At 46.1% G+C, this 24,979-nt stretch overlaps 1 protein-coding gene across 6 annotated transcripts in view; it reads left to right on the top strand.

Annotated features, from left to right (window-relative positions):
- The first annotated feature begins 1,247 nt into the window (after nt 1-1,247).
- LOC144068940 (inosine-5'-monophosphate dehydrogenase 1b) overlaps nt 1,248-24,979 on the top strand; it is a 32,271-nt gene continuing 8,539 nt past the window's right edge. The window contains exons 1-14 of one of the 6 annotated variants that reach the window (XR_013298340.1): nt 1,248-1,502; nt 4,469-4,569; nt 4,679-4,750; nt 9,423-9,471; nt 12,057-12,158; nt 12,229-12,303; nt 12,368-12,574; nt 13,075-13,162; nt 13,219-13,451; nt 13,537-13,627; nt 13,812-13,907; nt 14,047-14,190; nt 14,259-14,403; nt 15,501-15,563. Coding sequence is in view for 5 of the 6 variants with exons in the window: in XM_077593912.1 (XP_077450038.1) it covers nt 4,472-4,569; nt 4,679-4,750; nt 9,423-9,471; nt 12,057-12,158; nt 12,229-12,303; nt 12,368-12,574; nt 13,075-13,162; nt 13,219-13,451; nt 13,537-13,627; nt 13,812-13,907; nt 14,047-14,190; nt 14,259-14,403 (1,400 nt within the window). In the remaining variant the exon portion in view is untranslated. The remainder of the gene's footprint in view (nt 1,503-4,468; nt 4,570-4,678; nt 4,751-9,422; nt 9,472-12,056; nt 12,159-12,228; nt 12,304-12,367; nt 12,575-13,074; nt 13,163-13,218; nt 13,452-13,536; nt 13,628-13,811; nt 13,908-14,046; nt 14,191-14,258; nt 14,404-15,500; nt 15,564-24,979) is intronic. The other 5 variants (XM_077593913.1, XM_077593912.1, XM_077593914.1 and 2 more) reach the window with 5 other exon arrangements.

Genomic DNA, 24,979 nt, shown 5'->3' with positions numbered 1-24,979 from the left:
TACATCGTCAGTCGAAGCAGCCATTCATGTGAATATTGTAATGTAGTTAAAAACCTCTTACTGTAAATGAATGAGAGCAGTCTTTTTTAAGGTTTGTCTGCCGGAGCTCCCCGTAACCATAGCCATGCCACCCAACCACATGACGGCCATTACGTCAATTTAAAGCGTGCGTGCGCTCGCTTTCATTGAAGCCGATGTGTCCCCTATTCAGTGTGCATGTGACGTCCTGCCTTTCATGTCACATGATGAGACAGGTCCAAGGTTACCATGTGGTGAAGGGTTTTAATAGGATTTTGCATCTTAACTGTCATCTTCACCTGCATGTAAGAAAGTGTGTTGTAAAGTTACCATAACAGAAAATGTGTCGGTTTAAAACCCCAAAAATCTTGGCGTTGAAATCCGCTTTGTCTGGATTAGACGCTTTCCCGTTCCCTCTTTCTGCTCTGGGTCCTGGATTCGCATCACCCCCTGCCCATTAATCTGGCCGGTGACGTTGCGCAGTCTTATCATTACCACGGTTACACCCGCTCTCTGGGAAAATGTCCTTGGTTACTCCCCCTGCTGACATGCCTGTTGTCTCTTTTCCAGGCAGGTGCATCCTGCGAGTCCTCCACACGTGGGAACATCTACTGCTGCTGCAAGATAAGCGTATTTGGGCAACAACCTTCAAGGTTCCCACACGTGGAATCCTAAATGTAGCCTGCACTTGGTGAGGGAGTCAAACTTGGAACTGAGATGGAGTTCTGTGAGGGCCAACAGGTAGACCGGTGGAGGATGTCTTCCGCAGGGGAGCTCTACGTCCGGCACCAGACTGCAGCACAGCGCTATAGCGCCACCAGCATTCAGGCCAGACTGGGCCCAGAGGTAGGACGTTTTTATCCGAAGCCATAGCTTACTGCCCAATGCTCACGAAAACAAGACAAAATTATTTATTATTTGTTAAATCTGTTTCTCAAATACACTTAGAAAAAAATGTTGGTCTTTTTATTTAGTATCAAAAACCTGAAAAAAAATAAAGCTCGAATGTGCCCCCTAGTGTGCACCCAGGCCGTTTGCCCACATTGCCGAATGCAAAAACGGGCTCTTGAATGTAACATGTTTGTGCAACTTTCACATTGCGTTGTTAAAATTTTAGGCACATTTTTTTGTTTTATTTCCAATGTTACACAAATGGGTCAATTTCCAGGCGTAATAATTTAGACCCCAGCTCTTTATATGTCACATGACAATCCTCAACTCTGAAATGCGTGTTTGCGCACCTCGGTGGCAGTGATGTCAGACATTTTCCTTGTGGTGAGCAGCATCACCAGCACGCGGGGAATTGACACTCCCCCACGCGGAAAGGGGATGTAACTAGGATCGGGCTGGTACATATTCAGCGTGGCACACAACCCAGCGTTTCACACGCTCAAGTCTTGCCATCCTTTTTATTGATTTATTTTTGTTGCCTCACTGACTTTTGGAGCCACGGGCGAAGTGTCTGCCCTCATTCCTTCATCGAGGTAAACTCACGCCTTACGTAGCATGCATGTTAGCGTCCTCGCTGCGTTCACTTCAGAATTTAACGACGACACTGGGGATCGTTTTTCAATTTGGGGTTAATTAGGCAGAGATGTCTACTGAAGTGAATCAGGCTGAATGAAACGCCGCAGTTCGTTTTTTTCCCCCAATGATAAGCCCCACGCGCGTGAGTTGACACAAGACCGCAGACATGCGCACATTTCAGAAAGCCAGAAGAGTGCCATGCTGCTCAGCTAATGGCTAACTCTGGCTCCACATGCATCCCATTTGTGTGCTCATTGATTTAAAAAAAATCTCCTTGCACTTTTAACACCAGATGTGATAATGACTAACAAGATCCATATTATACCAAGTGCTGGCAATGTATGCATAATAAGATATTGATCCGATCGCCTTTATTATAGATAGCTATTCTTGTTTACGCTGCTATTTATGACTCCTTGTTTATCCATTAATTCTGTGCGCCCTCAGCAAACCATTCTCGGTGTTTCTCCCGCGTTCTGTAACTGCCTCGTGAACTAACCAACTATAGTATGATCGTTTGAAATTAGTTGTAAGTATCCTCCTCCACGAATCACCTTTGCGTGTCAAAACTCCCAACTCTCTTTCAAAGTACTAGTATACAGTGGTACCTCGACATACGATCGTAATCCGTTCCGAGACTGAGATTGTATGACGAGATTCTCGTAACTCGAGCGGACGTTTTCCATTGAAATGAATGGAAAACAAATTAATTCGTTCCAGCCCTCTGAAAAAACACCAAAAACAGGATATTGGATTGGGAAAAAAAAGTTTTATTTCTTCTAATTCGCCATCTATTAACAAAGTAACACATAACTAGTGGTTTAATAGTAATAAAATGTGTTTAATCTAACTAAAATTGGGCAGATTTCGCCGACAGGAGTCAGAGACGTGTTCGTTTTTTTTTCCACGACAACGCACTCGTAATCGGAACAAACAAATTTAAATTAACTTGGATTAATATATACAGACACTCAAACATACGTTTAATGTAACTTTACACAAAACTGAATTCTAATTTTGTTGTAATCTTTTGTTACCTTCGTTTTCCGGGTTGGCGGTTGCTGTTGTATTGCCTTCAAAATATTCCCAAAATGATGCACACAAATGTTCTCACAATAGGATAACGCACGACCACTTGCCAACAAGAAAGTCTTTAAAGAACGATCGCGGGAGCTTCTTTCCTTAGAAAGAATAACAGGAAATACAATAGTTGAGCTTACCCACGTATTGATTGTGGGTAATGAAGTTTTATTCTGAGAAAGGTTGCCATTGCCTATGGGTGTTGTGTGCACGAGTATACTTCATTACCCAGAAAGCCCTCTTTTTGCCCGCGGATGCGCGTTGTGCGTTTCCTGGTCGTATGAGAAACTCGTCTGAATTAATCGTTCCGTGCTCGTAGATATTGTTATACACGAAAGATATGCAAAAAAGATGGCCACCTGGCTTGGTCGCATCACGAAATTTTGATCGCATGACGGGGAATTATTCGATCGAAATTTCCGCCGTAAGACGAGAATTTTGTATGACGAGCGGTCGTATGACGAGGTACCACTGTACCTCAAAATAGGGTCGCCTCGTTCCTCCGAACCGCTACATCAGTTACAATTATAGCCAAATGCCAGCGTACACGAAAGAAAGGGACTAGCCTGTTAATTGAGGATATTTTTAAACTCATAGCTCGTAATGTTGCTTTTGAAAGAGCATGTTAGCTGGAAGCTAAAATGTCTACTAGCTGGCGATGTCTAGGTCACTAGGCCAGATAATAAGATAACAATCAGGGAAGTTTTGCGTCAACGATCGTTATTTCCAACAAAGTAGCATGCGATGAAGAAGTGTCAATATGTTTTATGTCACCTGGCGTTCTGTATAATATCCGCCGGAATGTTGAATTTTTTCTTCCTTTATCGTCCTTTCAAACCGTATTTAGTAATCTGCAGTCATACCTCTACTTACGAAATTAATTGGTTCCTGAACTTTTTTTTGTAAGGTTCTTGATAGGCATTTGTGCCCACTTTCATAATCGATTAACTGGCTATCTCATCTTGAGATGTTCCTACGGCTACCTAAAAACTTATGAAAGAGGTACAGTGGCAGAGTTTATTATTGTTTAATGAGCATTGCATTTGATAGCAGTATCTGATACATCCAATCAGATACTGGGACAGAAGATACAACAACAGTACTGTATGTCATTCAAGAGGAAGTATATATTTACCTATTCATAAGCCCAAGAAAGTTATGCAGGAAAAGTCACACTGACCTTTTAATTTACTGTATTTTCCAGACTTTAAGCGGGCCTTTTTTTTCATAGTTTGGCTGGGTCTGCGACTTGTTTTTTTCTTTTCTCTCTAACCACCCACAAACTGCATGTTTTATTAATTTTTTTCTATTTTTTTTTAGTCTTTATCATTGTTACTTTAACACAGGGGTGACAAACATGGCTCTCCAGCCGCATGCGGCTCCTGGCCAAAATGAATGTGGCTCTTTGCTTCTTATCATATTTTGTATATTCTGTGGGTCTTTGCCTCGTTTCATGTTTCTTTTCTTTTTTTAAAATCTTTCTTAAAAGACTAGTTCATCAAGGCCTATTAAAAACAAATAAATATTTAAAAAAAAAAAATTTCAGATTGGATTTTTCTTCTGTCGTAAGGTGTGCCTCTTTGACGCTCAGTTTAAAATGATTGCTCTCTGTTTAACTTGTTCGCCACACTGCTTTAATGTATATGCTTTTTTTGCGGGATTAGATAGCCCCCCCCCCATCTATAATTATAAGACTACGCGACAAATATATTCTTCATTGTGTATTCTTCGGCTGGAAAATACAGCAATAGAATCATGAGTGCTTACTAACGACCTAAAATAATATAAAATCATGCCTCATTCTGAATTTTACTTCCTGACCTCCCTGTTTCTGTCATGTTAGAGTATGGCAGATTACCTAATCAGCGGTGGTACCAGTTACGTGCCTGAGGACGGGCTCTCTGCGCAGCAGCTCTTCTCTATCGGTGATGGCCTCACATACAAGTAAGACGGCACCCCTTTGCTTCCCTACTCCGTCTCACCGCGATAAAGCACACGCTTACACCTGTATAATCACTTAGCGCTTTGTAATGGCCACCACGTTCTGAACCAGCAGATGTGACCAACACTCGGACGGTCAAACGGCTGAAGAGCTATGCTCTAAAGGAGATGGGTTGACTTACAAGTGAGTAGAACAAGTTCAATTTGAACATGTAAGCGAAAAATGAGCATGATTTCCCAGAAAAAAAAAGCCCCTGGAGATCACTCACCCCACAGTGATATGCCAGATTTTAAATGGACAATTTGCAATCTGTCTTGTTGGGAGGAGCACAATAAATTTTCAGTGGAAACTCCAAAGCCAGAATAATGATTTTCTGGAATTATTGTCACAGAGTTGCAGTTGTACAATTGTCAAGCTGCACTTGGCTGGTCAGTAAGATAACACACTCACATTTATTTTACCAAGATAATACTAGCTCCCAACATTACGTAACGTCATTTTATATACACGTGTCTTGTCAAGAATTTTCAATGAAGTGGGTGTTTCATTGTTTTATCATGCCTTGATTTCAGGAAAAAAGTATGTTTTGAGGGGCTATTTTGGAGTTGTTACTGTGTTAACCATTGCTAATGATCACTGTACATGTGCTCTACGCATGGCCAGTCTTGATGAATTAAATTAAACTGCTTTCTGATATTAGCTACTCCTACCCCACCTTAGTGCAGCTTCCTGTCTTAGATAATTAGGCAATTCAATTTCATAATCAAAACCACCAGCGTTTTACTTAGCAATATCTGGATGGACTGATTTCTACAGAGGCATCGCCTATTAGTGGCTTAATCACGCGCATCGCGGCCGCTGCCAGAGTTGTTCTCATGACACCTTCAATTGACATCATGTGAAGAGATGCAGGGCACGCCCTTCGAAAAAGTGCTTGCGCGATATAGCGACCCGGTGTCAAATTCCCACCACACTGTACCAAAAGTCGTCTGAAAGAGGATTTGCCAGTGATAGATTTATTATTAATACACATTAATCAAAACAGGGAGAGATCATTAACATACACTGGCTACAACTTGCAAGGAAAATCACTCCCAACTCGCCTTCGTCCAAGAGGATTCTGAAGAAATGGCATCCTCTGTCCATTTAGTCGCGCCATACTCAAAACATTTAATGTAATCTGATTCAAACAATTGCATAAGCTAACCGAATAACACCATTAAGGTAAAAAAACAACTGCCACAACAATCTCATATTAGATCGAAACCAAAAACACCTGCGTAAGAATTTGCACGAATAAGCATAATAATTTCTTTATAAGGTAAACAGAGCGACCGTATTTTTAAACAATAATGCGATTATCGCCATCTGCCGGAATCCAAGTCAAAGCAATTTAAGAGTCCCTTGTAGATCTTCATTGCCAACTCAGATCAACAGTCTCGGCCTGGAACATGGTGTCCGTTCAGTCAATAGTCCTGAAAACAATTAACCGGCCTCGAAAGTAGCTGTGGGGGGGAAAGTGTCGAGCTTACTTGGTCCCAACATAAAGCACAAATTAATTTATAGCTTCATTACCTATTAAAATGCTTAATGAACATATAGTAACATCCCAGAATAAACCCAACAGCCGGGGTCAAAATGGAGGTTTGTGTCCCCAAAATGGTGTAAACAAGAAAGGTTACTCATTATCCTCTGGGCTTAAAATCCCTCTGACATGCCAGAAATTTAAAGAGTTCTTCAATACATAAAAATAACCAAATGACCATTGCTTTACTGTCGAGCAATTTTACTACGTTCAGAGCTGCCAACTTCTCCGGAATTTCCGGGGTTTGCCCAGACAAGTAACGCAAACTCTGGGACTCCTGACAACCTCCATAAACTCTGGAAATCCCAAAAAAATGTCACTTAATTTTTTTATGAAGCAAAAATTTCTGAAAAGAACCACATTTCCAATTTAAATGCCTCAAAATTTACACCATCGCTACGGTTTCCGCATCTTACTTTCACATTTGATTCAACTGCACTGTAAACCGGATGAATTCGGTAACATGAATGCTTTGTGAATCATCCCATTTACAAGTTCTGACAACTGATTCGTCTTGTACGACTTCAGCGTGGCAATCGATTCAGAATTCATTGCCTAGTTAGCCTCTATCACTTTAACAATTGTTTTTTTTCACAAGGGAATTAAGTATTATTAAGGCTGACTAAACCACCAGTCTTTTTGTTTTGAAACAAATCCTATAATTTCCCGGGTTTTTCTAAACTCAGACACTTGCAGAAGTTTATTGGTTCGTATTCCACAAAACATCCTATGTTATAGCCGTCTCCAAAAGGACCGACATTTGCACATTGCACAACATACAATTAATGTAAAAACATAACAGTTTGATTGAAATTGTCCTATGTAATTGTTTTTCCATTTTATATCGATTTTGCGTGAATCGCATTCAGCCCGGATAAACTCCAGAAATGGGACAAGGGTACGCTTAAATGGGGCTGACGGAGGTTGGCAGCTCCGTATATTATACTAGTGTGGATGTTGCTTTTCTCTGGATCATTTTAAAAAATATATCTTTCTAGCTGCTTAAAAAGGACAAATACACAAATTTCACACACCCTGTTACTTAACACTGAATATGGATCACTCAAACAGTGTTACATTCTGTATGTACTACTCACCTTGTGGAGAAAGTCATTAGTACCGTATTGTCACGACTATATGGCGCACCGCATTTAAAGGCGCAGTGTCAGTAACGAGTGCTATTACTGTATTTGACACACAAGACGCACCGCATTTAAAGGCACAGCCAGGCATAGCAAAACATACACCAGCTTAAACGTATGGACACACGCTAAAAACACGTTTTTAAAAAGGCAACGGAAGCAAACCTGAGTTCGGTTGTACTTTATTTAGCCATTTTACAATGTACTCACGTTTTTTGATCAATCATCACCCACAAATCCATCAAAGTCCTCTTTCTGTGTCCAAATTGAACAATTGTCCAAATGATTCATCAAAAATGCCGGGTTCCCTCTCTTCGTTGTCAGAGTCGCTCACATTGCCATGTGGCTCGACAGAAATGATGCCGGCTTTGGCAAAATCTCGAACAACAGTGCAAGCAGACACGTTCGTCCAAGCGGCCACAATCCATTCGCAAATAGTGGCGTAACTAGCCCGGCGCTGCCTGCCACCCTTCGTAAAGCTGTGTTCGCCACCTATCATCCATTGGTCCCATGCCGCTCGCAACTTTGCTTTGAACGCCCGGTTGATGCCGATGTCCAGCGGTTTTCAAGCATCTGTTGTTAGTGCCTTTAACAACAGTGCAAGCAGACACGTTCATCCAAGCGGCCACAATCCATTCGCAAATAGTGGCGTAACTAGTCCGGCGCTTTAGTTAAGCCTCCGGAAATGACGGCAAGCTCAGGGTTCATTTTCGTGACTTGGTTTTTCACCGCTGCTGCTTCTTGACTTGGCAAAGCTCGTTCTCCTGCTTCCTCCATTTGCTAACCATGGATTCGTTGATCTAAAATTGCCTCGCAGGTGCTCTATTCCCATGTCCCCTGCATAATTGATGGCTTGAAGTTTGAACTGAGCTTCGTAAGCGTCTATTTGTATTATATTCATTTTCGGGGGCCCTTAGAAACCAAACCGAAATTGTTTTGCAATAATCACATGCCCACACTATATACGGGCACCTTGTAGGGGCCTGCCTTTAGCGTCTGACCCCACCCACGTCCGCCTTCTCTCTATTTAAGAAGAGTGTCGGCAAGAAGTGCTCTCAGTCAGGCTTTAGTGCTTCCACACGGCACTCCGCATTATAAGGCGCCCTGCCTATTTTGGAGAAAATTTAAGACTTTTTAGTGCGCCTTATAGTCGTGAAAATACGGTATTTAACTTTGTCTTTGATTCAGTGGCTAAATGCTAACAGATGTTTTTCTGGAATTTCTGCTGGTCTCTTAAATGTTTGTAGGCGTGAGGGCAAACAACCCTGTGGTATTCTACTCTACTTTAAGTTTTTTAAAAAGATGGAAAAACCTGTTATGCACTACACATAGACACATAAAATATCACAGTAAACTGCATTACACATGGCAAAAGAGTAAAACAAGCCATCGTTTTTTTGGGGGTCACAGATATTAAAAGTGGATAGTGTCATAAAACTGAATGCCAACAGTGAAAAGGAACTTTTATTTTGGACACCGCATTTTCACTTTCTGGCACCATTGTTGGATTTATTATGGGATGTTTCTTTATGTTTTGTAAGCATTTTTAATAAGTAATAAGGCTATGAATTAATTCATGATAATATTATAGATGTATGCATTTTAATTACTTTTGTATAAGAGTGTCTTTAATTTGAGACTGGGGCAAACTCGAGGTCACCCTGCTGGCTCCAGCTTGTTGACATAACACCTCACCCTCCAAGGACTGTTACTGGGAGATAGACCTCGCAACCCAGACACCCAGATGCAAGTTCGCAATGATCTACGAAGGACTCATAAATTGTTTTGTCTGGGACGCCGGCAGTTTACCTTATAAAGAAATTATTATGCTTCTACTGCAAATTCTTACGCAGGTGTTTTGGTTTCAATCTAATAATGGCAATTGTTTTGAATCAGATTACATTGAAATGTTTTCCGTTTGTCGCGACTAAATATGATGAAAAATATACTACACGTCAGAAATGCTCAGGAACGAAGTGGCGTTATGAGTGTAGCTCCTTGCAAGTTGTAACCAGATATGTGAAAGATGTCTTCCAATTTTAATTAAATATTACTAATAATGATTTAAGGGTATTAATCATTATTCTAACAACCATCTTCTGACGGTGTCCTTTTTTTTGTCTTTCAGTGACTTCCTGATTCTGCCCGGCTTCATCGACTTCACCTCAGACGAAGTGGTAAGAACTTCAGTAATGTCCCCGTCCGTCTAGACCAGAGGTCCCCAAACTTTTTCCTGTGAGGGCCACATAACCTTTCCCTTCTCTGATGGGGGGGCCGGTCGGTGTCAGTTTGTAACAGAAAAAGTGTGACGATCGTAGGGGAGCTTAAATTTTTTATTGTTTTCCAGAAAGCCACACATAACCAAATAACCCTTTCCAGGTTCTTTACAGAAAAAAAGTCAGGAAACAAATAACACTATTAATGAAATGAATAATAACTAAATAACCCTCTGAGTTCTTCACAGAAAAAAAACAGGAAATAAATAACACTATGAAATAAATAATAACTAAATAACTCTCTCTCTGGGTTCTTCATAGAAAAAAAAGCCATGGAACATTAACTTTCTGTTGTGCTATGCACAATCTTAACAGATAAAAGTTCAGCTCAGTTGTCAGAGCAGAATCTCTCTCACGTCAACACTTTGCAGCACAGTGCTTGCTGGTGAATTAGGCAGTGGACTCGTAGCGGGGCGGTGAGACCCCTTTTTTCCAACTCCCGGTTCATGCGTCCCATTAGACCGCGAGTTTCGCCCACCATGCTAGGAGCCCCGTCAGTCGTGATGCTAGCTAGCTTTGACCAGTCCAGGTCCAACTTCTCCATGGTTTGGCACACTTTGTCAAAAATATCCTCTCCCGTTGTAGTCCCTTTGAGACTTTGGAGGGCTGCCAGATCCTCGCATATCTCAAAGTTTGCGCTAACTCCACGAATAAAAATGAGCAGTTGCGCTGTGTCTTGCACGTCCGTGCTTTCATCCAGTGCTAATGATAAAAAGAGAAATTCTTTAGTCTTCTGCTGCAGCTGGGCATATACATTACTCCCGATTTCTTCAACGCGTCTGGTGATTGTACTCGCCGACAGACTTAAGGCATTAAATGCATCTTTCTTCTCGGGACACATCTCCGCGACAGCATCCATACATTTCTTAACAAACTCTCCGTCAGTGAAAGGCTTACCGCTGCTTGCTATCAGTTTAGCAACTCGAAAGCTGTCCCGAACGGATGCCTGGTTCAGCTGAGCTTGGCGTACAAATGTATTCTGCTGAGATAGTAGTTCACATTTTCGCTTTAAGTTTGTCTGCTCGTATTTGGCCTTGCAAGCCATCGTACTTGTCTTTGTGACGGGATTCATAGTGTCGGCGAAGATTGTATTCTTTGAATACCGCCACCGTATCTTGACAGACGAGACAAACAGCATTTTCTTTGCATTGAACAAAAAAATAATCGTTTGTCCACTCCAGGTTCAATACCCTGCATTCTGAATCAATTTTTCTCTTACCTAACTTTTTCGCCATTATTCCGTTCTCTTTGACAGCGCGGAGCCTAGGATTTTTTTTTTTGAAAAAAAAAAAAAAATATCTGGATTTTTTTTTTTTCCAAATAGGAAATAAATCCGATAGCATCTCTGGTATTGTTCAGAGGGCCGGGCCAAATGTGCTGACGGGCCGTAGTTTGGTGACCCCTGGTCTAGACGCAAGTCTGCTGCCATAAACCTCAAAACTGACTGTGAAACAAAAATAACCTTGTTTATTTTTTGGGGGGAACATTTGGTGCCACTCCCGTCCACCTCCCGACAGCCGGTTGCACGTATTGCAGATAATCTCATGGGAGTTATAACAAATCCTCCTTCCTCTGCTTTGTTCAGTTCGCTGGTTTAGTTAATTGATATCTGTAATCTCTGTTTGCCATACACATGCTCTGTTAAGAGTTCTTTCCACAGTACCATGCAAAAAAATGCAGAAAATTAAATATTTCCATTGATAAGTCATCATTGTGATACCTATCCGTCCTAGTAATTGTGTCTTGATACATTACACTTCTTTTTCGATAGTTCAACTTTGGGTCATGAGTCCCTTGTAGCATCACAGTTCTGCTTTGCAGTGTCCCGTTTGGCTTTTGAACAGTATGTCCATTCATTTAGGACACGCTGTTTCAGGCCAAATGTGGAATTCCACAAACGGAGCGCTTTAACAGATCATGTGTGTGAGTCTGTGTGCAAATTCACGTGTTCCTAGTACGCAGATGGAATTTCACAACTCAGTGGGGTGTTCAGTAAATTACAATTGATGGGTGTTCCACCCTTGCCATCAGTGTCTGAGTAAAGAATCACCTTCACTACTTTATTGTTGCACCCTACCCCACATACCATTAATGTTATTGTCCTCAGTATTATTTTTACATAGATATGTTTCTCTATGTAAGCAAGTACCACTTTGGATGAATTATATAATTTAATTCAGATAAACATTTAAGCGCGTCAGCCTCACAGCTCTGAGGTCCTGGGTTCAAATCCAGGTCACATCCACCTGTGGGGAGTTTGCATGATCTCCCTGGGCCTGCGTGGGTTTCCTCTGGGTACTCCGGTTTCCTCCTACATTTCAAAAACATGCATGGTAGGCTGATTGAACACTCTAAATTGCTCCTAGGTATGTGTGTGTGTGTGTGTGCATGGTTGTCCAACAACACATTTTTCAAGGGATTTTATTTTATTTATGCGTTACTTTTATTTTACTCTGCAATTTTTCTTTGTTTATTTTGCCTGTCAGGACTTAACATCGGCACTAACCAAGAAGATCTCATTAAAGGCCCCACTCATCTCGTCCCCCATGGACACTGTCACAGAGTCAGCCATGGCCATCGCAATGGCGGTAAAACGCTGATAATTTGCTAATAAGCCTTTTATTGTATCATGATTAGTATACCTAGTTACCTTTATAGCTGATGGGAGGCATTGGCTTCATCCATCACAACTGTACTCCCGAGTTCCAAGCCAACGAAGTCCGCAAAGTCAAGGTAAGCCGCAGTTATCTAGTCTTGTGATTTCTGGATTTTTGATTTCCTTTGACGAACGTTTCAGAGATTCGAGCAAGGTTTCATCACAGACCCAGTCGTGATGTGCCCGTGCCAGACAGTGGGCGACGTGCTGGAAGCCAAAGTGCGCCACGGTTTCTCAGGCATCCCTGTCACGGAGACGGGGAAGATGGGCGGAAAGCTGGTTGGCATCGTAACCTCCAGGGACATTGATTTCCTGTCAGAGAAGGACCACAACAAAACCCTGGCGGAAGTGAGTGCTCTGCACTTAAATTTAAATTTCTTTGTAAACAATGTTTTTGGCCAGAGTTTTCGGAAAGAATATGAAAAGCTTGGATCGAGAGCCCACACGCGAGCCAGCTACGTAGAGCTGGCCATATGTAAAGCACTGTTCTTGCAGTGTTTTTTTTTCTGGTGTTGAGACCCATGATCTTGAAACTCCGGATTAACACATGACGGTAGCTTGCAAACGTGTGTCAAATTTGGTGTGTATCAGACATTTTTTTTCGGAAACCTGATTTTTTTCGGTATTTATCAGAGGTATTTTGACACAAAACCTAGCCTGTGTCAATTTTCATGAAAATCGGTTCAGCCGTATCATAGTCCATAGAGCTCGAACAGATACACACACACACACGCATACACACACACACACACACACAGACACATACACACACAAACAAAGATGCATTTATATAATAGTATAGATATAGATTAGCCATATATACGAATACTCTGCTTGTGCTCTTTCAGGCCATGACAAAGAGGGAGGAGCTAGTCGTCGCTCCGGCAGGAGTCACCCTAAAAGAAGCCAACGACATTCTGCAACGCAGCAAAAAAGGTAAAAATGCAGTCTGTTAGTTTCGATGTTTTGTTGAGGTTCTCTTTGCGTACCAGGCAAGCTGCCCATTGTGAACGACAACGACGAGCTGGTGGCCATCATCGCGAGGACGGATCTGAAGAAGAACCGGGACTACCCGCTGGCCTCCAAAGACTCACGCAAGCAGCTGCTGTGCGGCGCCGCCATCGGTACCCGCGATGACGACAAGTACAGGCTTGACCTCCTGGTGCAGGCGGGCGTGGACGTCGTGGTGCTGGTGGGTACTATTTTAGCCACAAACACTTCTCAAGTATGTATGAACAACCTACTTGATATTGTATTACTTTATTTCATTGTACTTTGTTATATTACTTAAAATATTTTTTTTTCTGCAGGACTCTTCCCAAGGCAACTCCGTGTTTCAGATCAACATGATAAATTACATAAAGCAAAAATTTCCTGAATTGCAAGTCGTGGGAGGAAATGGTACATAATGTTTTTTTCCCCATCATATCGAAGGCAATAGACAGTGAATTCATTTGAACTAGGATTGAATGATAATGCCAGCTCCTCGTAATTGAAATGAATCGGACGTCTACTCTTGTCAAGGGCAGCCCACGAGATAATTATTAATCCTTATAAAATCATTTAAAAAAAATCCCTCTGACAGTGGTGACGGCGGCACAGGCCAAGAATCTGATCGATGCCGGTGTGGACGCACTTCGCGTCGGCATGGGCTGTGGTTCCATCTGCATTACACAAGAAGGTACTCGCACAGAGGTGTTTGCTGCTCACGGTTGCCTGTGGCAACGGCAGCCCACTGTCCGCCACGGACGGTCACCTTCCTCTTCTGGGTTGGCGGGCAATAACTGAGCCCTGGTTCGCCTCTTTGCTGCCATTTGCAGTTATGGCGTGCGGGCGGCCTCAGGGGACCTCGGTGTACAAGGTGGCCGAATACGCGCGGCGCTTCGGCGTGCCTGTCATCGCGGACGGCGGCATCCAGACCGTGGGACACGTGGTTAAGGCGCTCTCGCTCGGAGCGTCGACCGGTAGGAATAGGTCGGCAATAACACCGTTTAAATTCTGGATTATGATGTCAATCATTTTACCACCACAGTTATGATGGGTTCCCTGCTGGCAGCGACCACCGAAGCGCCCGGCGAGTACTTCTTCTCAGATGGCGTACGGCTGAAAAAGTACCGGGGCATGGGTTCCCTCGACGCCATGGAGAAGAGCACCAGCAGCCAAAAACGTTACTTCAGGTGCACTGGAACTGCATTTTTATTTAATTTACTGTTTTTTCCGGACTATAAGTCTCTCTGACCACCAATAGTTAATGTTTTTAAAAATATATTATGTACGGTATTCCCTTGATTATTGCGGTTAATATAGACCAGACATGGCCGCGATAATTGAAAAATCGATTCATCAGTGTATATTTATTGAATATTACATCAATAAACATACCAAAAGACTAATGTATTAATAGCTAATTATAATCTACCGTATTTTCACACCTAAAGGGTGCACTTAAAAGTCTAAAATGGTTGATGCGCCCAATCGGTCGGTACCCCTTGTCTGTGCACTAAATTCAATTTTTGTTCTTGCCGGCACGCTGCTTAAAAATAGCCTCCCTGCGCATTCCAAGCATTACGGTAAATCCATTCAAAACATCCCAGGGGAGTGGCAAGGCATTTGACTTCCGTGTGCTTGCAGTGCTTTTATTTAATTTAACAGCTTTGCTAACGGATGGCCAACATTGTAGTTCGGGCAGGCAGCGAGTTACGTGACGATTTGGAATGAATTGTCAATGCTGATATAACAGCGAGGAGAATTAAAGGCTTTGGAGTGATGCATGTCCAGAGTTACAATGGATTTTGGATGACTGGGCTCAAGTGTCGGCCAGCACTGTTTGGTCTTTCGCCAAAGCTGGAATCAAATTCCCGGAATACACAACTGTATGTATGCATGCATGCATGCATGTCAAGTTCTCTCTACTTTCTTCAAATTTTGCCCCAAACTTGAAAAGGGGCCCCGATCTTTTCACAGCAGGAACAACTCAAATCCTTCCAGTTTACAATTTTATTGAAGTTTTCCAGTGAGAGGAAAGAAGTTGTTGAAAGGGTTAGCATTTGCTGCAAGGATTATGTTGAAAACCTTAAAAGGGACAGAAGGAAGCAAGCATGTGACATTTTTCAAGGGAAAGGAAGGTACAAAGAATGCAACTTATGGTTGTGAGAAAACAAACTAAGCATTAATCAGCTGGCAGCTAAGTGTTACTTATATTTGATCCTACCAGTTGCGTGTGATCGGGTCTGAACGGTATTTCTTGTTCCTTTTTTGCCTGTCTTCTTTCAAGGCTGGACTACTGAATTTATATCCTGGTTCATGACCTATGACCTCAGGCAGGAAATGAGGTGAGGTGAGTTTGATTGGGTTTTCTTTTCTGCCCCCTGTTGGTCTGGAGGAGGGGCAGACATATCTTCTCCATAGTTGACTTGACAATACACATACATACATGCATACATGCATACATGCATGCATGCATGCATGCATGCATGCGCACGTACATGCATGCATACGGTAGGTCTTAACACAGCAATTTTTTTGTTAAAGAGCCTGACAGCTGATGGGAGGAAGGATCTGCGGAAGCGCTCCTTCCTGCAATGAGGGTGCAGCAGTCTATTGCTGAAAGAGCTTCGGAGAGACTCCACAGACTCATGCAGGGGGTGGGAGGTGTTGTCCATGATGGACATCATCCTGGTCAGCATCCTCCGCTCTCCCACTTCCTCCACAGAGTCCAAAGGACAGCCCAGAACAGAGCTGGCCCTCCTGACCACCTTATTCAGCCTGTTCCTGTCCCTCTCCGTGCTCCCGCATCCCCAACAGACCACTGCATAAAACACTATAGATGCCACCACATTGTCGTAGAAAGTCTTCAGCAGTGTCCTGCACACTCCAAAGGACTGTAGACTCCTCAGTAGGTATTGGCGGCTCTGGCCCCTTTTGTACAGGGCATCTATGTTTGTGGACCAGTCTAGAATGTTGTTGAGGTGAACACCCAGGTACTTCAAATTCTCCACGATTTCAATGTCTGTACCCTGGATGTTCACCTGAGTGGTCTGTTGAGGATTCCTCTGAAAGTCAATGACCATTTCCTTTGTCTTACTGGTGTTGATGTAGAGGTGGTTTTGCCTACACCAGTCAACAAAGGCTGTGATGACTCCCCTGTACTCCAGGTCGTTCCCGTCCGTCACTCGTCCAACAATAGCGGTGTCGTCCGAGAACTTCTGGAGGTGGCAGGTGTCTGTATTATGTTTGAAGTCTGATGTGTAGAGGGAGAAGAGGAGTGGGGAGAGCACTGTGCCTTGTGGGGCCCCCGTGCTCCAAGCTACCACATCAGACGTACAGTCCTGGAGTCTCGCATATTGTGGTCTGTCTGTGAGGAAGTCGATGATCAATGCGGCTAGGTGGTTCCTTACTCCAGCCTCTTCCAGTTTCCCTCTCAGTAGGACCGGCTGAATGGTGTTGAACGCACTGGAGAGGTCAAAAACATCATTCTCACTGTGCTTCCCGTGTTCTCCAGGTGTGAAAGAGACCTGTGCATCAGGTAGGTGGTAGCATCTTCCATACCAATGCCTGGACAATAGGCAAACTGCAGAGGGTCCAGCTCTGCATTCATCAGGGGGCTGAGGTGATTGAGGATGATCCTCTCCAATGTCTTGATCAGGTGAGAGGTTAATGCTACCGGCCTGAAGTAGTTTAGCTCCCTGGGGTTCGCAGTCTTTGGAACTGGGACCACGCAGGAAGTTTTCCACAAGGTGGGGACCTTCTGCAGACTGAGGCTGAGGTTGAAAATATGCAGAATCACTTTTCCAAGCTGATCCGCACACTCTCTCAGTAGTCTGGAGCTGAGGCCGTCTGGACCGGTAGCCTTCCTTGCCTCGATCTTCTTTAGCTGTTTTATCACCTGATCGACAGTAATGCAGAGACCGGTGGAAGAGGGGGAGGAGAATGAGGGGGGAGAGTTGCTTCTGGTGTGGGGGGTCAGGGGAGTGGGGGCAGGACTGAATCTGTTAAAAAACTGATTCAGTTCATTGGCCCACTCCCTGTCTCCGGACTCCGGGTCTCTCTCACTGTTGCCTCCATGGCCCGAAATGGTCCTCAAGCTCCTCCAGACCTCTTTGGTGTTGCCTCTCTGGAGTTGGTTCTCCAGCTTCCTTCTGTAGATGGTCTTTCCCTTCCTTATCTCTCTCTCTTCAGCTCCTTCTGGACTATTTTCAGACTCTCTTTCTCCCCAGATCTAAAAGCCCTCTTTTTCTTGTTCAGGAGGGCCCTTAGATCCCTGGTGACCCATGGCTTATTGTTGGAGAAACAACGGACCTTCTTGGAGGGTACAATGTTCTCAACACAGAAGTTAACATAATCTGTGATGCAGTGGGTCAAGCTGTCAATGTCTTTCCCATGTGAATTGCACAGCACCTCCCAGTCAGTGGTCTCAAAACAGTCCCTCAGTACCATGCTGGTCTCCTCGGTCCATCTTTGTATGATCCTCGTGGTAGGTTTTATTTTCCTCACCATAGGGATGTAGGTGGGGATCAGATGGACCAGGTTGTGGTCTGAGCGGCCCAGTGGGGGCAGGGGGACTGAGCTGTATGCCTCCTTTGTGTTGGCATATAGCAGGTCCAGAGTTTTTTGTTCCCTGGTGTGGCACTTCACATACTGAGTGAAGGTGGGGAGAGTAGAAGCCAAGGAAGCATGGTTAAAATCACCAGAGATAAGAAGGAGAGACTGGGGGTGTGATGTCTGCAGCCGGGACACAGCAGCGTGGAGCAGCTCGCGAGTGACTGCCCCATCGGCCGAAGGAGGTATATACGCTGTTATTACGATAACGTGCGAGAACTCCCGGGGGATGTAAAACGGCCTGATGCTAACAGCTACTAGCTCGAAATCTCGAGTGCAAAGTTGCTCCCTCACAGTAATATGCACCATCTACTATTAATAAAAACAGCTACCGTATTTTCTCGATTATAACACGCAGATTTTTGCTATATAATTAATTCCAATAGATGGGGTGCGTGTTATAATCAATAACTAAAATAAATTACAAATTTTCGATCGAAAAAAGCATTGTCAAACTCACTTTGACGCACCGATTTTACGTCATCTCGTAAAGCCGATCGAAAATCGGAAAGCCGAGACCACCACTGCCCCCCTCTAGCCTCGTACTCGTCTCAGTTCACCCTCTCTCAGTTCAGTTTTGGACATTGTACAAGCAACATGGCATCAAAACGAGCAAGTTATACCGCAGCGTTCAAAAGAAAAGTCATCAAAGTGGCAGAGGAATTGGGCAACAGAGGAGCTGGAAGAAAATTCGATATTAGTGAAGCTAACAAGTCCCCATACCCTCGTTAAGAGAAAGTAATGCACGACACTCGACACGCTCGTACCTGAAGATTTCTCTATCCGGTTTTAAACAAAACAATCGAAACGAAGAAAAAAAGGTAAGATTTCTGATTTTCGTCAGCGGGAAATTTTAGGTGCGCACTATATTCGATTACTGCGTTTTTCCAGATGTTTTTGGCCCAAAATTACCTGCGTGTTATTTTCGAGTGCGCGTTAAAATCGAGAAAATACGGTAGTCCCCCACCTTTCTTTCTACCGCTCTCCTCAGCATCTCTGTCCGCCCTCACCAGCTGAAAGCCATCCAAGGAGACGAGAGAGTCCGGAATTAGTTCATTCAGCCAGGTCTCCGTGAAGCACATAATGCAGATTGTCGATATTGTCGTTGTTTGGTAAGCGCCGTTAGCTCTTCCATCTTATTGGGGAGAGATCTTACGTTCCCCATAATAATAGATGGAATGCTGGGTCCGAAGCGTTGCTTTCTCTGCTGACATTTTCGTCCAGCTCTGCATCCCCTTCTCTTCCTCTTTAACTCAGCGGGAAGGTCCAGGTCCAGAGGAATCCAGGTGTTGCGTAGCGCTAACGGCTGATCTTTTGTGTAAAACAGCGTTGGCATGGCTGAGTGGGTCAAAAATGTAATGTCCAGAATTTGCAAAGATAAACTAAACTTAATAGATCAAAGACTGCCTCTCGCACAACTTGAGTCTTGGAGTAGAGTCTTGAAAGTAAATATTTAAAATATTAAAGTATGGAATATAATATATAAAGTAAAGTAACAAGTAAAGTCTTAAGAGACAATAAAACGTAAAAATAAAGGATAAAAAAGCTGTAAAAATACAGAATATGAAAGGGTTTAGGGAGCTACTGCAACAAGCAGCCGCTTTGAACGGTGCCTATGATGATGATAAGAGACAAGAGATAAGATATGAGACTGCACCCTATCACACGGTGCGTTTTATAGGTGTGAAAATACGATGTATATAAAAAATTGTAAATACTTTAAGTGCTATACTCAGTGAAAATAGTCCTTCTCCACTTGAAGTAGTCCAAAAAATCAGGTTAATGTTTGTAATTAAAAAAAACTGGTTGATGATTTGGATTGGATAACTTTATTCATCCTGTATTCGGGAAATTTCATTGTCACATTAGCAAGACAGTGAGAATGCAGATACAGGAAAGGCATTTTAGACACAAATAGATAGGTAATAAGTAAGTTAATTTTTTCGTTTTTTTTCCACGACAACGCACTCGTAAACGGAACAAACTTAAATTAACTTGGATTAATATATACAGACACTCAAACATACGTTTAATGTAACTTTACACAAAACTGAATTCTAATTTTGTTGTAATTTTTTGTTACCTTCGTTTTCCGGGTTGGCGGTTTGCCACGCCTCCACCCTCACATTCGCTATCGATGAACTGTTTGCTGTTGTATTGCCTTCAAAATATTCCCAAAATGATGCACACAAATGTCCTCACAATAGGATAACGCACGACCACTTGCCAATGAGAAATAGTCTTTAAAGAACGATCGGGGGAGCTTCTTTCCTTAGAAAGAATAACAGGAAATACAATAGTTGATCTTACCCACGTATTGATTGTGGTTAATGAAGTTTTATTCTGAGAAAGGTTGCCATTGCCTATGGGTGTTCTGTGCACGAGTATACTTCATTACCCAGAAAGCCCTCTTTTTGACGGCGCATGCGCGTTGTGCGTTTCCTGGTCTTAGGAGAAACTCGTCTGAATAATCGTTCTGTGCTCGTAAATATTGTTATACACGAAAGATATGCAAAAAAGACCTGGCTTGGTCGCGTCACGAAATTTTGGTCGCATGACGGGCGAATTATTCGATCGAAATTTCCGCCGTAAGACGAGAATTTTGTATGACGAGCGGTCGTATGACGAGGTGCCACTGTACATGTTTAAATATATAAATAAATACCGTAATTACTCGAATATAACGCGCACTCGAAGATAACACGCAGGTAATTTTGGGCCAAAAAAATCTGGAAAAACGCAGTACTCGAATATAGTGCGCACCTAAAATTTCCCGCTGACGAAAATCAGAAATCTTACCTTTTTTTCTTCGTTTCACGATTGTTTTGTTCAAACAAATGTATTCATTAGAATCCTTCAAATGAAGAGTTCCTCTCTCTCTTTGTCTGTCCTCTCATACATCTCTTCGTTGAGAATCCTATCAACGTCCACGCTTCCTTCATCCACTTCCTCTTCCTCCCACAACACATCATCCGATTGGCTTTACGAGATGACGTAAAATCCGTGCGTCAAAGTGAGTTTGACAATGCTTTTTTCGATCGAAAATTTGTAATTTATTTTATTCAATTCAATTTCAATTCAATTTATTTGGCAAGAAAAAGCACCAGGCTAAGGGCCATGTAACAAGACAAAAAAAAAAAAAATTAGTTCTTGATTATAACACGCACCCCCAACTATTGGAATTAATTATATAGCAAAAATATGCGTGTTATATTCGAGTAATTACGGTAAGCGTGTTGCTGAAATATAGATGGATAGATAGATGGATAGATGGATGGACGGATAGATGGACGGACGGACATGCATCGATGGACGGACGGACGGACATGCATCGATGGACGGACGGACGGACATGCATCGATGGACGGACGGACGGACATGCATCGATGGACGGACGGACGGACATGCATCGATGGACGGACGGACGGACATGCATCGATGGACGGACGGACGGACATGCATCGATGGACGGACGGACGGACATGCATCGATGGACGGACGGACGGACATGCATCGATGGACGGACGGACGGACATGCATCGATGGACGGACGGACGGACATGCATCGATGGACGGACGGACGGACATGCATCGATGGACGGACGGACGGACATGCATCGATGGACGGACGGACGGACATGCATCGATGGACGGACGGACGGACATGCATCGATGGACGGACGGACGGACATGCATCGATGGACGGACGGACGGACATGCATCGATGGACGGACGGACGGACATGCATCGATGGATGGACGGACGGACGGACATGCATCGATGGATGGACGGACGGACGGACATGCATCGATGGATGGACGGACGGACGGACATGCATCGATGGATGGACGGACGGACGGACATGCATCGATGGACGGACGGACGGACGGACATGCATCGATGGACGGACGGACGGACGGACATGCATCGATGGACGGACGGACGGACATGCATCGATGGACGGACGGACGGACGGACATGCATCGATGGACGGACGGACGGACGGACATGCATCGATGGACGGACGGACGGACGGACATGCATCGATGGACGGACGGACGGACGGACATGCATCGATGGACGGACGGACGGACGGACATGCATCGATGGACGGACGGACGGACGGACATGCATCGATGGACGGACGGACGGACGGACATGCATCGATGGACGGACGGACGGACGGACATGCATCGATGGACGGACGGACGGACGGACATGCATCGATGGACGGACGGACATGCATCGATGGACGGACGGACGGACGGACATGCATCGATGGACGGACGGACGGACGGACATGCATCGATGGACGGACGGACATGCATCGATGGACGGACGGACATGCATCGACGGACGGACGGACATGCATCGACGGACGGACGGACATGCATCGACGGACGGACGGACGGACATGCATCGACGGACGGACGGACGGACATGCATCGACGGACGGACGGACGGACATGCATCGACGGACGGACGGACGGACATGCATCGACGGACGGACGGACGGACATGCATCGACGGACGGACGGACGGACATGCATCGACGGACGGACGGACGGACATGCATCGACGGACGGACGGACGGACATGCATCGACGGACGGACGGACGGACATGCATCGACGGACGGACGGACATGCATCGACGGACGGACGGACGGACATGCATCGACGGACGGACGGACGGACATGCATCGACGGACGGACGGACGGACATGCATCGACGGACGGACGGACGGACATGCATCGACGGACGGACGGACGGACATGCATCGACGGACGGACGGACGGACATGCATCGACGGACGGACGGACGGACATGCATCGACGGACGGACGGACGGACATGCATCGACGGACGGACGGACGGACATGCATCGACGGACGGACATGCATCGACGGACGGACGGACGGACGGACATGCATCGACGGACGGACGGACGGACATGCATCGACGGACGGACATGCATCGACGGACGGACGGACGGACATGCATCGACGGACGGACGGACATGCATCGACGGACGGACGGACGGACATGCATCGACGGACGGACGGACGGACATGCATCGACGGACGGACGGACATGCATCGACGGACGGACGGACGGACATGCATCGACGGACGGACGGACGGACGGACATGCATCGACGGACGGACGGACATGCATCGACGGACGGACGGACATGCATCGACGGACGGACATGCATCGACGGACGGACGGACGGACATGCATCGACGGACGGACGGACGGGCATCGACGGACGGACGGACAGGCATCGACGGACGGACGGACGGACAGGCATCGACGGACGGACGGACGGACAGGCATCGACGGACGGACGGACGGACAGGCATCGACGGACGGACGGACGGACAGGCATCGACGGACGGACGGACGGACAGGCATCGACGGACGGACGGACGGAGGGACAGGCATCGACGGACGGACGGACGGAGGGACAGGCATCGACGGACGGACGGACGGAGGGACAGGCATCGACGGACGGACGGACGGAGGGACAGGCATCGACGGACGGACGGACGGAGGGACAGGCATCGACGGACGGACGGACGGAGGGACAGGCATCGACGGACGGACGGACGGAGGGACAGGCATCGACGGACGGACGGACGGAGGGACAGGCATCGACGGACGGACGGACGGAGGGACAGGCATCGACGGACGGACGGACGGAGGGACAGGCATCGACGGACGGACGGACGGAGGGACAGGCATCGACGGACGGACGGACGGAGGGACAGGCATCGACGGACGGACGGACGGAGGGACAGGCATCGACGGACGGACGGACGGAGGGACAGGCATCGACGGACGGACGGACGGAGGGACAGGCATCGACGGACGGACGGACGGAGGGACAGGCATCGACGGACGGAGGGACGGAGGGACAGGCATCGACGGACGGAGGGACGGAGGGACAGGCATCGACGGACGGACGGACGGAGGGACAGGCATCGACGGACGGACGGACGGAGGGACAGGCATCGACGGACGGACGGACGGAGGGACAGGCATCGACGGACGGACGGACGGAGGGACAGGCATCGACGGACGGACGGACAGGCATCGACGGACGGACGGACAGGCATCGACGGACGGACGGACGGAGGGACAGGCATCGACGGACGGACAGGCATCGACGGACGGACGGACGGATGGAGGGACAGGCATCGACGGACGGACGGACGGACGGACATGCATCCATGGACGGACGGACATGCATCCATGGACGGACGGACATGCATCCATGGACGGACGGACATGCATCCATGGACGGACGGACATGCATCCATGGACGGACGGACATGCATGCATCCATGGACGGACGGACATGCATGCATCCATGGACGGACGGACATGCATGCATCCATGGACGGACGGACATGCATGCATCCATGGACGGACGGACATGCATGCATCCATGGACGGACGGACGGACATGCATGCATCCATGGACGGACGGACATGCATGCATCCATGGACGGACAGACATGCATGCATGCATCCATGGACGGACATGCATGCATCCATGGACGGACGGACATGCATGCATGCATCGATGGACGGACGGACATGCATGCATGCATCGACGGACGGACGGACATGCATGCATGCATCGACGGACGGACGGACATGCATGCATGCATCGACGGACGGACATGCATGCATCGACGGACGGACGGACATGCATGCTCCGACGGACGGACGGACATGCATGCATCGATGGACGGACGGACATGCATGCATCGATGGACGGACGGACATGCATGCATCGATGGACGGACGGACGGACATGCATGCATCGATGGACGGACGGACATGCATGCATCGATGGACGGACGGACGGACATGCATGCATCGATGGACGGACGGACGGACATGCATGCATCGATGGACGGACGGACATGCATGCATCGATGGACGGACGGACGGACGGACATGCATGCATCGATGGGCGGACGGACGGACATGCATGCATCGATGGGCGGACGGACGGACATGCATGCATCGATGGGCGGACGGACGGACATGCATGCATCGATGGACGGACGGACATGCATGCATCGATGGACGGACGGACATGCATGCATCGATGGACGGACGGACATGCATGCATCGATGGA

This window comes from Stigmatopora argus, chromosome 23, assembly GCF_051989625.1.
Source record: "Stigmatopora argus isolate UIUO_Sarg chromosome 23, RoL_Sarg_1.0, whole genome shotgun sequence".
Lineage (NCBI taxonomy): Eukaryota > Metazoa > Chordata > Actinopteri > Syngnathiformes > Syngnathidae > Stigmatopora > Stigmatopora argus.
The sequence above is the reverse complement of the archived record's forward strand: the minus strand, read 5'-3'. Positions and strand labels throughout refer to the sequence as shown.